General features: G+C 44.8%; 1 protein-coding gene across 1 annotated transcript in view; it reads left to right on the forward strand.

Annotated features, from left to right (window-relative positions):
* Positions 1-14402, forward strand: part of MTHFD1L (methylenetetrahydrofolate dehydrogenase (NADP+ dependent) 1-like) — a 178039-nt gene that overhangs the window by 158816 nt on the left and 4821 nt on the right. The window contains exon 26 of the mRNA XM_010840821.1: positions 11613-11733. Coding sequence (XP_010839123.1) covers positions 11613-11702 — 90 coding nt within the window. The 3' untranslated portion in view covers positions 11703-11733. The remainder of the gene's footprint in view (positions 1-11612; positions 11734-14402) is intronic.

Below are 14402 nucleotides of genomic sequence, written 5' to 3' on the forward strand. Positions count from 1 at the left end.
AAAGTGAAAGTGAAGTCTCTCAGTTGTGTCCGACTCTTAGCGCCCCCATGGACTGCAGCCTACCAGGCTTCTCCGTCCATGGGATTTTCCAGGCAGCCACAGAGGAGGAGAAAACATTTGCAGGTCATCTATCTCACGAGGACCTGTATATGGGTAATAAGTGCATGAAAATATGCTTATCATCATTAGTCATTAGGGAAATGCAAATTAAGACCACAATGGGTTACAACTATATAGCTCTTCAGTCAATCAGTCAGTTCAGTCGCTCAGTCGTGTCTGACTCTTTGCGACCCCATGAATCGCAGCATGCCAGGCCTCCCTGTCCATCACCAACTCCCAGAGTTCACTCAGATTCACGTCCATCGAGTCAGTGATGCCATCCAGCCATCTCATCTTCTGTCATCCCCTTCTCCTCCTGCCCCCAATCCCTCCCAGCATCAGAGTCTTTAAAATACCTGAAATTAAAAAGACTGACCATGCCAAGTGTTAGTGAGGATGTGAAAACAATTGGAACTCTCATACAGTGCTGGTGGGAACGTATAATAGTACAACACCTTTACAAAACAATTTGGTCATGTCTTTAAAGGCTAAATATGCACCAACCATATGATCAAGTCATTCCTTTCCTTACTCAAGAGAAATGAAATATATATCCATATAAAGGCCTACCCATGAATGTTCACAGCAGTTTGTGTACATGCTAAGTCGCTTCAGTTGTGTCTGACTCTTTGAAACTTCATAGACTGTAGCCTACCAGACTCCCCTGTCCATGGGATGCTCCATGCAAGAATACTGGAGTGGGCTGCCATCCCCTCCTCCAGGAGATCTTCCTGACTCGGATTGAACCGAGGTCTCTTTAAGTCTCCTTCTATGGCAGGCAAATTCTTTACCACTACACCACCTGGAAAGTCCTTGTTTTGTGTACTCTTACAATGAATTTTACACTTGAACATGTGCAGTTTATTGTATACCACACTGCTAAATAATGCAATCTGTTTTTTAAAATAAAATTGCTCAAAGTACAGAAACGTGAGGAAAAAATTTTAAAACAGAAAGATAAATGCATTAATTTTAATTTTCTATGCTACATAACAACTTACCACAAATTTAGCCCTTTTAAAACAACAGATGTTTGTTATCTCACAGCTAGCCATGAGTCCAAACCCAACTTAGCTAAGTTGCCTGCTTCAGGCTAGAGTAAGGGCTGTGGTCTCGTGTGAGGCTAGGGATTCTCTTCCAAGCTTGCAGAGTGGTTAGCAGATTTCAGTTCCTTGCAATTATAGGACTGAGGGCTCAACCTCTTGCTGGCTGTCACTTGGAGGCGACACTTCAGTCTCAGTGGCTACCTATGATTTTTACCATCTGGCTTTTTATGCCCCCTCATACCATGGGCTCCCCTAGTGGCTCAGTGATAAAATAATCAGCCTGCAATGCAGGAGACCCGGGTTCAATCCCTGGGTCGGGAAGATCCCCTGGAGAAGGAAATGGCAACCCACTCCAATATTCTTGCAGAGAGAATCCCATGGACAGAGGAGCCTGATGGGCTACAATCCATGGGGTCTCACTTGGACATAACTTACCCACTAAACAACAACATGATAGTTTATCAAAAGCCAGCATGGGGTAAAGTTGAGTCTGCTGAAATAGAGGAACCTATCACCTTTGCCATGTGCTTCTGGTTAGAAGTAAGTCACAAGTCTCACCTGCCCTCAGGGAGAGGCAGCTACTGGGAGTCACCCAGTGTTGTGAGTAAGGTGTATCCACAGTGACTGTTGTTTAGTTGCTAAGTCGTGTCTGACTCTCTGTGACCCCATGGACTGTAGCCCGACAGGCTCCTCTGTTTATGGGATTCTCCAGGCAAGAATACTGGAGTGGGTTGCCATTTCCTTCTCCAGGGGAATCTTCCCAACCCAGGGATTGAACCCACATCTCACGTCTCCTGCATTGACAGGTGGGTTCTTTACCACTACCACCACCTGGAAAACCCATATCCACAATATGGCGTAGCAAATGGAAATGGAGGCAATAGAAAGGAATCCTCAGGATCATGGCAAAGGGAGATCCCACCATCAGCTGTTTAGTAGGGCTACAGGAGGAAGGGCTCCAGCAGGATGGCTGTAAGGAAAACTAACCTCATGCATCGGCAACGTGAAGGGATGACCAAGGCTGTCAGCGTGCACTAGTGCATGAATGAGAGCTCTATAGAAAGCCAACCTAATAAAGATACAAGACAGTCATTAACTCCAGGAGGAACAGGGGTTGTACGAGAATGAGAATGTGATCAGAATATGTATGATGGCCCTCCTATGAGTAATATTTACATTGTCCTAATAAATCTTAAGAGTCCCTTGGACTGCAAGGAGATCCAACCAGTCCATTCTGAAGGAGATCAGCCCTGGGATTTCTTTGGAAGAAATGATGCTAAAGCTGAAACTCCGGTACTTGGCCACGTCATGCGAAGAGTTGGCTCATTAGAAAAGACTCTGATGCTGGGAGGGATTGGGGGCAGGAGGAGAAGGGGACGACAGAGGATGAGATGGCTGGATGGCATCACTGACTCGATGGATGTGAGTCTGAGTGAATTCCAGGAGTAGGTGATGAACAGGGAGGCCTGGCGTGCTGCAATTCATGGGGTCACAAAGAGTCGGACACAACTGAGCGACTGAACTGAACTGAATAAATCCTGATCCGACCAAAAGTAACAATAGCTGTATATTTGAGAGATGAAAAGAGCGTTCTACTGATATCTGGTCTGAACCACCTAAAGGGGAAAAAAAAAGGTAGCAGAACAATGTAGGTCTCTAGTATTTAAAATGGTTAAATTAGGTAGTCCCTTGGACAGCATGGAGCTCAATCTGTCAATCCTAAAGGAAACCAACCCTGAATATTCATTGGAAGGACTGTGGCTGAAGCTGAAGCCTTTGGCCACCTGAGATGCTGGGAAAGACTGAAGGCAAAAGGAGAAGAGGGCAGCAGAGGATGAAATGGTTGGATGGCACGACCAACACAATAGACATGAGTTTGAGCAGACTCCAGGAGATAGTGAAGGACAGTGAAGCCGTCCATGAGGTCAGACACGACTTAGTGACTGAACAGCAACAAAAACAAAATTAGATGGCAGGGTGGTCATGAATTGTTTCCTAATTCAGTTTCCTGGTCAGGCCTCAGCCAGCCAAATGTCCAGTTGGTAAACAGTAGAGAAGACAACTCCTTTGCTTTAAAATAATGGATACAGTTTGCCCCCATCTTACTGTTTTCCTGCTGCAGAGCTTATTATCTCTGGGGAGGAGCTTTGCCAGGGTCAAGGGGAAGGGAGTTGAAAAGAAAAGGGAAATGATGTGGGCAGCTATGTCTCCAATACCAAGCTCCTTGAAGAAAAGACCAGCTCAACTAAGTAAAGGAAGGTTTCGTGATCCCCCACGCCTTCCCCTTCCTCCTCTTTTATCTCCTTTATCCCTTCTTACAAGAGTTCCAGAATAATTTAATTGCCAGTAGGACCTTGGGATAAAACAGATGTCCAGAACAGTACAGTTCGTTTTCAGAAGCTGAGGTTCTCAGAAACCAGAATTTGATTACTTAATAGTGAGTTTCCGAACAATGAAACATTATTAAATTGATTTGTTTTGGCAAAGCTGGCGGAGATTCTCCTGGCCTGCCACCTGCCCATCGGAGGGCTGGTGAGTGAATATACTGCAAAATTTCAAGCGGAGAGGAGCAGTGTGGGAAGAATTGAATTCGTGCTGCTGCTGTTCACATCGTCTTCTTTGGCTTGCACAGAGAGAGAAATCCTCTTTACTTTCATGAAGACTGAACTCATTTTAAAATCATACCTGTTTTTAGTTTTTCCTCACTTCTAAAGGTTTCTCTCTTAATATTTGTCATCAAAGGCCCTTGTTTGCTTGGTGCTCTGTTGTTGTGTAGTCAACTAAGTCACTTCTGACTCTTAGTGACCCCGTGGACTGTAGCCCACCAGGCTCCTCTGTCCTCAGCTCTCTCCCAGAGTTCACTCAAACTCGTGTCCATTGAGTCGGTGATGCCATCCAACCATCTCATCGTCTGTTGTCCCCTTCTCCTGGCCTTCAATCTTTCCCAGCATCAGGGTCTTTTCCAGTGAGTCAGCTCTTCACATCAAGTGGCCAAAGTATTGGAGCTTTAGCTTCAGCAACAGTCCTTCCAATGAATATTCAGGGTTGGTTTCCTTTAGGATGGATTGGTTTGATCTCCTTGCAGTCCAAGGTGCTGTTAAGAGTCTTCTCACTCAGGTCTCAGTTAATGGGTCTAGTGCCAGAGCTGATTATCATTAGTAGGATTGACAGAAAGGGGCCTGTTTTAAAATTGCTTACAGAGCCAGAAAAATTAGGAGGAAATCTAATGAACCCTTTTTTTTTACCTGAGAAATGTATAATTAACATATAATGTATAATTATATTATACATAACATATAATTAACATATAAAGAGCCAGTCCGTGCAGATGACATCCTTTCTTGTCCTGGATGTCACACTATATGGCTTTGTGGCCCAGAGCTGCCCATGCAGGAAGCCTGGGGATAAAGCCACCACCCAAAGGACAATAGAGAGAAGCCCGCAGGTGGCACATTCCATTGTGCACCCTCTGGTCTTCCAGGCAGGGGGACAGGAAGGACAGTGTCTTACTGAGCAAGCCAGCATGGAGCTTTCCTGGCAACCACAGTTGAAAACTGATTAAGGGTTCCATACTTGAAATCAGAGCCAAAAAAAGGAAAATAAATTCTTTAGTGTGTGTTTGGGGGGGGGTGGTCAGGGGGGAGACATCTCAAGTGCGGAGTGGTCTTTGAACTTAAAAAGCTGTAGTACTTGAGTTCTTTAGCTTATGGATGAAAGCTGCCCAATTTCTTCATTTCCTTTGTTGACATTCGGTCGGTCAGACCCTTCTGCTTCATATTTATTTTCCTTTTCTCCTAAAGCACTCTCCCTAATCCCTCATTTTCCAAAAGGCAGGGCCCATTGACTTTACATTATGCAGTTGATCCTTGAACAACAAGGGTTGAACAGGGCGGGTCTACTTCTACATAGATTCTTTTTTTCAGTTAAATATGACAGTACTACACAATCCAAGATCTGCGTTGGTTGAATCCGAGGATAGGGAGGAACGGTGGATACTGAGGGCCAACTACAAATGATCCATGGATTTTCAACCTTCCTGGACATCAGTGCCTCTAACGCCCACATGATTCAAGAGTCAAATGTAGAGTGTGTTGGCAACCACTCTCCTTGAGTCTCCTCTCTCCAGCCACATTCCTTTGTTTAGAAATTACCCTAGTTACCTCTTCTAAGTTTTCATCTTCCTGAGAATCAGATTTCAGAATTGTACATGTGGAATTATCTAAGTCCTGTATTTAACTATATACATACATGTAATATAATCACATGGCTTATATAAGAATAGAAAATTACCTGGGAGTTTGCACAAGAAATTGTTTACATGGGTCACCTCTGGGAAGCAGTATTAAGGGAGCAAGCCTTGGCTTTTTACTTTTATTATTTTTTACTTCTTGATTGAAAGTGCTTTCTTTTTGAAAGTATTTTGTTGAAAGTTAGGTTTTTTAAACTAATGGAAAAGTTAGTTTGGAACAGGCTTCTTACCCCTAAGAATTATAGTTTCCTTTACAAAAGAAGAGAGGAATAACTGTACTTGCTCAGTCTTTTATTCCAGGCCATTGAAGTAAGTTGGAATCATCTGAGCTCTGTAATACTGGCCCAATACCTGGGCACAATAGAGTCATCTTTACAGCCATTGAACTTGACTGCTGTCTTTGAAAGTCAGAGGTTAAGAATTTATTATGTTCATTCTTTTTATATAAAAAGCAAAGAATGAAAAGGTTTTTTTGGGGTTTTTTGTTGTTTTTTTTTTTATTGTAACCAAGAAATAGAAAGTGACTTGACCCAAATGATCCACTTTTAATGGTCTCTTCCTCTGGAAGCAGGGACCAGGTCCTGGTCACCTTGGTGTTCCCATGGTGAGTGATCAGCAAAGGACTGTGGGTTGAATGAAGCCTCACTGTCCTTTTGCATAGGAACAGGCATTCGTTGGCCACCAGGAGAGGTAAATGCGCTCTGAAAATGCACCAAGCACCCAGAACATCCCTGGCAGTCACGGGCTGTGCAGGAGGTTCTTACCTAACCCAGAAAGAAATCCCAGAGCATCCATCACCACCAAGTCAAGCACGTGGAATTCCTCTTCATTACCATGACTTGTAATACCTCTCTTCTTTCCTTTAACTCAGTATTTATACTGGACATTTTTCCTCGTGTATCATCTTAGAGTAGCTTGTCTAATTATCCACATGACCATGAGATATATACAGTTCTGTCCCTCACATCCAAAGGCACTGGAGGGGAGTAATCCTAGTCCTCAAGAAGTTTTCTTTCTGCTTGTTACGTAACTCTCTAATCATCCTCCATTTTACTCATCTGTTTTAAAATATATTTTTTATAGGCCTAATATTGTCAGGCACTGTATTTACAATTCAGAAGATACTTTTGCTCAATAGTTTAAATTTTTGACTTATTGTTTCATCAAAAAGAATCTTTTTATTTAGATTATATCATCATGTAATTAATCATTGCAGTCATTTTGGTTGTTTTTAAATTGTTGAAATGAGATATGTGTGTTCAGTCATCAGTTTGGTGGAGGAAAGATATAGAAGGGATTCCATTTCAGGTCATGAACTGAAGGAACAAAATAGGTGTGAGTTAAAATGCTTATTTCTTTTTTTGAATTAAAACAAACTTGAATGGCTTATCCAGTAGGAAAAAGTAGTAGATTTAAGGAGAAGGCAGAAAAGAAATTATTTCACAAGCGCAACAAAATTAACTATGGTAACATTTTGGCTAAGTGGTTGGTAAATATGATTCTGTCATTTTATGAAACAGATTTTTGGGTAATTTTTCTACTCATTCTAAGAGTGTTCTACGTTTACTTCTGAATGACAAGTTTTTAAGTATATGAATATTTTCTTTTTACTGGTTTTAATGAACATTCATAAAAGCTATTCCTACAGCTCATCATTTCTCTCAAAAAAGCCTAACTTGAAATCAAAGATTTGGAAGATTCACTGTGGTTAAAATTAGGGCCGTGAAGGGCAAAAAAGCATGTTTTTCAGCCTTTGTAAAAGAATCCATTAATGCAGCATGACAAGTAAGTACAATTTTGTGGCCCCTGGTTATTTTAAGCAGGAGGCCTTCTTAGAGGGCACACAAATAAAGTCAACATAGATCACCACTGACCCCAGGCATGGGGCCAGAGGTCAGCTCCCAAGGGCTGTCCACATTCTTTCCTGTCATTCTGTGCTGACTCTTGTCTGGGGGCTCCAATCCTTTGGTAACAGACTTTGCTCAGCAGGACTTTTTTTTTTTTTAGTAGTCTTTTTTTTTTTTTTTTTTTTTAGTAGTCTTTTTTTTTTTTTTTTGTCTGTGCTGGGTCTTGGATGCTGTGTTCAGGCTTTCTCTACTTGTGGGGAGCAGGGGCTACTTTACGTTGCAGTGATCGGGCTTCTCATTACGGTGGCTCTAGGGGTTGCAATGCACAGGCTTAGCTGTTCCACAGCAGGTGGGATCTTCCTGGATCGGGGATTGAACCCATGTCCCCTGCATTGGCAGGCAGATTCTTAGCCACTGTACCATCAGGGAAGTCCTCAGCAGGAATTTTATTTTAAAAATATCTGGACTGGAGGTGGTTTTGTCCCCACGGCTGGGAGTTACCCCAGCTCTGCATGCTCCACACGCTTGTCTGTTGTTCATCCCGAATAAACTGGATTCTTGATTCTTGAAAGTGACTATTGCATCATTGGAAAGAAACATGGGAGTCTTCTGAGAACTCATTTTTCCTCCCATTTGAGTAAAATAAGTTGAAAATAGAGGAAAGACATTTTATACTTCCTGACATGTAATATCTTGGCTATTTTGAAAAGCTCCCAGTTTTGTGACAGCATCAGAATGACCTAAAGACACACACGCTGATTCAGTGCAGCCGGCGGTTCAGCTCCAGGAAGCGCACAAATCACACTGTCTTTGTCAGCCTTGGTCTGGCACCAGCTAAACGTGAATGGCGGAGAGTTGAATTTTCACATCTGTAAAAATAGCGTGTGAACAAGCAGGCAGGGCAATTGTGTTGTCCACAATAGAAGATTCCGTTGTCGCTTTGGCTCCAGATGCACTGCCTTCGGGGCTCTTCCTGGGCTTTCTCACCTCGTGTGGATTCAGATCTGATCTGCCTCATTCTGAATTCTGCCCTGGAGTGAATAGCGCTGCAGCCTTAGAAGCAGCAGCCAGCAAGTCTGGGTCGGGGTCCTCACCCGGATCCCCTCAACCTAGAGAGTGAATTAAATTACAGGTGGAGCAGATTCACTGTGGCTGACTGTGACTGCTCATTTCTTCTTCTTTTTTTTAATGTTTTCAACTTTCTAATTTATAAAATTGGAGTATAACCAATTAACAGTGTTCCAGTAGTTTCAAGGGAACAGCAAAGGGACTCGGCCATACATATACATTTATCCACGTGTGCGTGCATGTTCAGTCACTCAGTCATGTCCGACTCTTTGCAACCCCATGGACTGCTGTAGCCCACCAGGCTCTTCTGTCCATGGGATTCTCCAGGCAAGAATACTGGAGCAGGTTGCCATTTCTTTCTCCAAGGGATCTTCCCGAGCCAGGGATTGAACCCGCATCTCCTAAGACTCCTGCATCGGCAAGTGGATTCTTTACCACTGAGCCACCTGGGAAACCCATATATGTATCCATTTTCCCCCAAACTCACCTCCCATCCAGGCTGCCACATAACATTGAGCGGAGTTCCGTGTGCTATACAGCAGGTCCTTGTTGGTTATCCATTTTAAATATAGCAGTGTGTACATGTCCATCCCAAACTGTAAAACGCTGATTCCTTTTTCCAAATCCATATCCCCCACACAGATCATAAGGACAGCTTTAAATATTCATGTCAGAATGCGATTAGGTAGGAAAACTGCTGTAGAGTAACTGGTATGACTTTGTAGCCCAGGCAACTGAAAAAAACATGGACTGTTCTCACCAGTGTCCTTTGTTTTATGTCTCAGTGCTAAAACATTAAGCGTGGGTTTCTTTCTGGGTTCTCCTAGGAGAAGCCACTGTAGTAACCAGAGAAAAATGTTACCCCTTTGCTAGGAACAGAAACCTCAGGAGGATAAGTAGCCATCCGGATACCAGAAGCTTTAACGTGCGGGAAGTCCCCACCTACAAGCAGGTTGTGTGCCAGAAATTGTTTGTAGTTCACTGCTTGAAACCCAGAGCACATCTTCCTGGACACAGGCTATCAGTGGTGGCTCAGAAGCCTCTTTAGCCCATAATAAACTGAAGAGTAGTCCTGTGCAGTCCTGAGCTGGCCACTATATCACGGTGTTTTACATCTGGCCGTGTAGACCCCTGTCATTCAGACTCACACAGTCCCAGAGGTTATGAGACCACAGGTGCACAGGTTTCCTCCCTGACCTGCAGCTCATGCCAGGAAGAACTAACAGCCTTTTATCAAGGCTGAAAGGGCTTTCCTCACTGCTGCTCCTCAGCCCCTTCCCCTCGAGCTCCCTGTCCCAGGGCTAGAGGGAACGGTGGGAGAGACATCCTAGGCCACACTGACTAAGCCAGGGCTACTCCGATGGTCACATGCACACGAATCTCCTGGAGATGAGCCGAAATGGCAGGTTCTGATTCAGCTGGCTGAGGGTGGGCCCTGAGAGACTGAATTTCCCACAAGGTCCTGGGTGATAGCGATGCTACTAGTCTACAGTCCCCCCAAGTTTGAGTAACAAGAACCTGTCAGCATCGTAGGAGGGAAGAGTGGGTGGCGGATAGGGAATCCTGCCACTGCAGAAAGGACCTTAAGAGTGAGAGACCTGAGATCTGAGACAGAGGCTTTATCTGGGTTCCTTTTGTGTTGAGAACTTTTGGCCAGGTGGGGAAGAAGTGGGTAACGCTAAAGTCGATAGGGAGCACTCTCCAGGAGCCTCACTCTCTGGCTCCTGGTTGCGTGTTTAGTGTGTGAAAATCACCAGAGGGAACTGGGTGGCTTCCCCTGCTCACCAAGGGTCTTTGGTGCAGGTGGACAGAGAGTGCACGTTGCAAAACCGATCTGGACACAGTGCAGCAAAGCGGTGAGGAGCACGGGCCTGGCTTTAATTCTGTCTCCACCACTGATGTGTCCTTGAGCACATCCTTTGTGCCTAAGTATCCTGAATTCAGGCTTCCCAGGTGGTACTAGTGGTAAAAAATCTGCCTGCCACTGCAGGAGACATAAGAGACGTGGGTTCGATCCCTGGATCAGGAAGATCCCCAGGAGGAGGAAACAGCAACCTACTCCAGTATTCTTGCCTGGAGAATCCCATGGACACAGCCGCTTAGCAGGTTACGGTCCATGGGGTCACAAAGAGTCAGACACAACTAAACAACTTAGCACGCACACATCCTCTGTCTTCATCAGTAAAGTGAGGTTAAAATTAGTGCCTACTTCTAACGGTAATGGGGAACTTAAGTTATCCACATAAGACTATGAAGTGCCCATACGGTGGTGGTAGTGGTGTTTAAATGAGTAATTTGAGATTACAGGCATGGAATTCAATTTCTCATTTTACTGTTTATTACTTGTGTGGTGGTGGGTTATTCGCTAAGTCATGTCCACCTCTTGCGACCCCATGGACTAGCCCGCCAGGCTCCTCTGTCCATGGAATTTTCCAGGCAGGAATACTGGAGTGGGTTGCCATTTCCTTCTCCAGGGGATCTTCCTGAACCAGGGATCAAACCTGGGTCTCCTGCATGGCCGGCAGATTCTTTATCAACTGAGCTGCCAGGGAAGCCCCTATTACCTTTGCAGCCTTGGGCAAATGACTTCATACCTCTGACCTTCCATCATGTTACTTGTAACATGGAAATTATAAAAGTACCTACTTCATAGGGTTTGGGGAATGATGGAAAAAAGTAAAGGGAATTTACTTTTACACTGGAAATTCCCCTTTGGTCCAGTGGTTAGGACTCCACACATGTACTGCAGCAGGCACAGATTCTCTCCCTGGTTGGACAGCTAAGTGCAGCCAAAAAGAAAAAAAAAAAGTAATAAGAAAAAAGTAAAGTGTTTGTACAAAGCCTGGCACATAGTAAGTTCTCAATAAACAACAGTTCTAGCTGGTAAAGTAGACCAGCTGGAGAACAGGAGTTTTCAAACCATGCTCCAAGAGCACTTTTACCAAAATGTGTCTTAGGGGTAGTCAGCAGCCCGTCATTGGACCCATCCACACCCACTGTCCCCTTCAGCCAGAGGGGCTCATCTTTGTTGGGCTTCATCATCAAGATTTGACTTAGAAAAAAAGGTTCACAGGTCACTATTTGGGAGTTATGGTGTCTTGTGGGACCATGGGGGGATTTCCTTTCCTTGAACAAAGATTGAAATAGCAGATGGTGGATATAAAACGATACGTGTATATATAACCCAAAGTTACATGGGGCTGAACTGAATTATAGAGTTAATTTATGTCGTTGGATGGACATTGTCCGGAGTGATCACACTGCAACATGGCTAATGATGTAATCTCTTGTTCTCTCCCCTAGATGAGCACCATGCCAGGACTGCCGACTCGGCCCTGCTTCTACGACATAGATCTTGATACAGAAACAGAGCAGGTTAAAGGCTTGTTCTGAGTGAGCAAGATTTTCACAGGACCCGATTCAGGTAGGCTCTTGGGCTTTTTCCTTTTTCTTTCTTTCTTTTTTTTTTTTTTTTTTTTGCCCCTAGTTCAGATCTCTTTTTGTTTTATTTTTCTTATATTTCCTATGCAAATGGTCTGATATGTAATTTCCTCACTTGGTTACTGTGAACCCATTCCTAGCTACAGTCATGACCGGGGTCACTCCTGGGTATGGATATGTTTTTAGATGGGCAGCTCCTTGGTTTGCCTGGATTCGATTCCAATGAACGTCAATCATGCCATCTCTGAGTATAGATTTAAGACGTCTCTTGCCCTGATAAAGGAGTCCTGTAAACTCATTACTCTTTTTCTAGAATTAGAACTAATATCTACTGTCATCAACTCCACCAACTGTACCTTATACCACACATCTCTTAGTCCAGAATTAGAAGCATGTGATCAAGGACTCCCGGTGTGTTTCTTTCCTGGGGTTGCCATAACAGTGTCACAACTGGGCGACTCAAACAACAGATGTTTATGCTCCCACAATTCTGGAGGTGAGAAGTCCAAAGTCAAGATGTCATCCAAAGGCCGTGCATTCAGATTCTGGCAGAACCCTTGCTGGCCTCTTCCTAGCTTCTGGTGGTGGCCATCCATCCTTGTCATCCCTGTGTCTCCTCCCTGTCTTTTCCCTAAAAGACACCAGGCACATTGAATGGCAACCCACCCTAACTTGATTTTATCTGCTAAGACCCTATTTCCAGTTAAAGTCACTGTCATAGGTACTAGGTCAGGACCTCAGTGTACTTTTGCAGGATACAGTGTAACTCATGGCACTGTCACACAGCAGGTGGTTGGGCTCTTATAACACTGGAAAGATTCAGAGATGGGACAGATCTTCTAGCTCCAAGGGTCCTGTGAGTCACAGGAAAGGACAGGGCAGCAGAAATGAGAGCCCTTGATGACTCACCAGCCACACACTGTGGAGGGTTGGGCTTGCCTTGGAGCTGGCTTAGGCAGCCCAGGGCAGGAGGGAGTGCGGGGCTTTGGTTTCATTCACGTCTGCCCCTCTGTCCTACAATCATACCTGCTGACTTCTGCCCTGGCTTCCCACCGTGAAGAACACCCTCCTAATTCTCCTCCCTGGAAAACTCTCCATCAGAAGTTGAGAGACCTGGAGCTGCTCTTCCCCACCCATGTATCAAACACATCCTCAGCGTATTCTCAAGATGCTTTCCTTCCCCGCAAACACCCCATTCCTTCTCCCACTCCCTCCAGTTCCTGGTCCTTAGCCCAGTACCCTTCCCTCTTGCCAGCATATTCTGAGCCTTCCGGATGAGCTTGTTTGACTGAAGACGCTTCTTTCCAGTTGTCCCTGAGTTATGCCCTAAGCCGGTCACACAGGACTCTCAACTTCTGTTTGTTTCACCTGTTGTATAGTCTCTTAGTCGAGTCCGACTCTTTTGAGATCCCATGGACTGTAGCCCGCCAGGCTCCTCTGTCCATGGGGTTCTCTGAGCAAGAATACTGGAGTGGGAAGCCATTCCCTTCTCCACGGGATCTTCCTGACCCAAGGACTGAACCTGTGTCTCCTGCTTAGCAGTGGATTCTTTACCACTGGGCCACATGAGAAGCCTCGTTGTTTCACTGCCAGTAGTCAACACAGGGAATTTGTTTGTTTTTGTTTTTTGTTAAGTCCCTGCTACTGTTACACTGAAGACTTAGGCTAGGATGAGCAAGGTAAAAGACAAATTAATACGAAGTTTGGGATTTGGGTTGTGTGTGTGGCGTTCGGGGTTGTCCATGTGTGTTTTTTGCTGAGGAGTGAGAGCTGTATTTAGTTTTAACCACAACCGCCCTTCATATCCTTGTCATTACTGATGAAGAAAACTGCAGAAAATGACTAAGGGAGGCTGATTTAACAGAGAAGGCCATAAACTTGAGCTTTGATAACGACAGTTCTTTTGGTCTTTTGATACAATGGTGCATGTGTATGTGTGTGAAGGCCTGGGGTTTCCCAGCCAGGCCTTGGGGAAAATCACAGTATCATTTCTCTCAAACTTTGTGTTGACCCTGTCCAGACTAATCTCTCCTGTCATGTCAACCCATCAAACCATATTTCTGCCACTTAATTGTTTTTCCCCAGAACAAGAATGTGCAGTCCTTTTCTCTCTCTGGGACAGTTCTTTTTCAGTCTCTTGGTCCATTTTTATTTGTTCTCCACATAGGTCATGTAAACCTAATTATTCCTTAATTATTGCAGTTAAGACTCAGGTAGTGCCAGATAGCACGTGCTCAGCTTCCCTTGCACCTGCACTGAAGCCCTGGTGTCCTCGTTCCCTTGACAGGTGTCCCTGTGGACTTTAAGTAAGGACTGAGCAGAGGTTTGGGGTCAGGACACTGGCCTGTGGGGATTCCCTCCAATGGGCCAGGCATTGTGTTAAGTACCCCTTGCAGGCAGGTGTTGTCCCGAGAACTTAGATCCTTCCTGTGGTCACTGAGGGGGGAAGCTGAGGGATGACCCTGATTCACCAGACGGCAGGGGAATCGTATTGCCTTTCCACTCTCAGCCCTACCTCTTGCTCCACAGCTGTATCAGGAATTGCTTCACGATCCCAGGTCACGAGTCACGCTGGCCCCAACACCATGCGATGGGTAGTAGTGTTAGGTCAGAGTTACGGAAACTCTGGCTCAGAAACATCAGCCACTTGCT

The sequence above is a fragment of the Bison bison genome, unplaced genomic scaffold (assembly GCF_000754665.1).
Source record: "Bison bison bison isolate TAMUID 2011002044 unplaced genomic scaffold, Bison_UMD1.0 scf7180017864148, whole genome shotgun sequence".
Taxonomy (NCBI): Eukaryota; Metazoa; Chordata; class Mammalia; order Artiodactyla; family Bovidae; genus Bison; species Bison bison.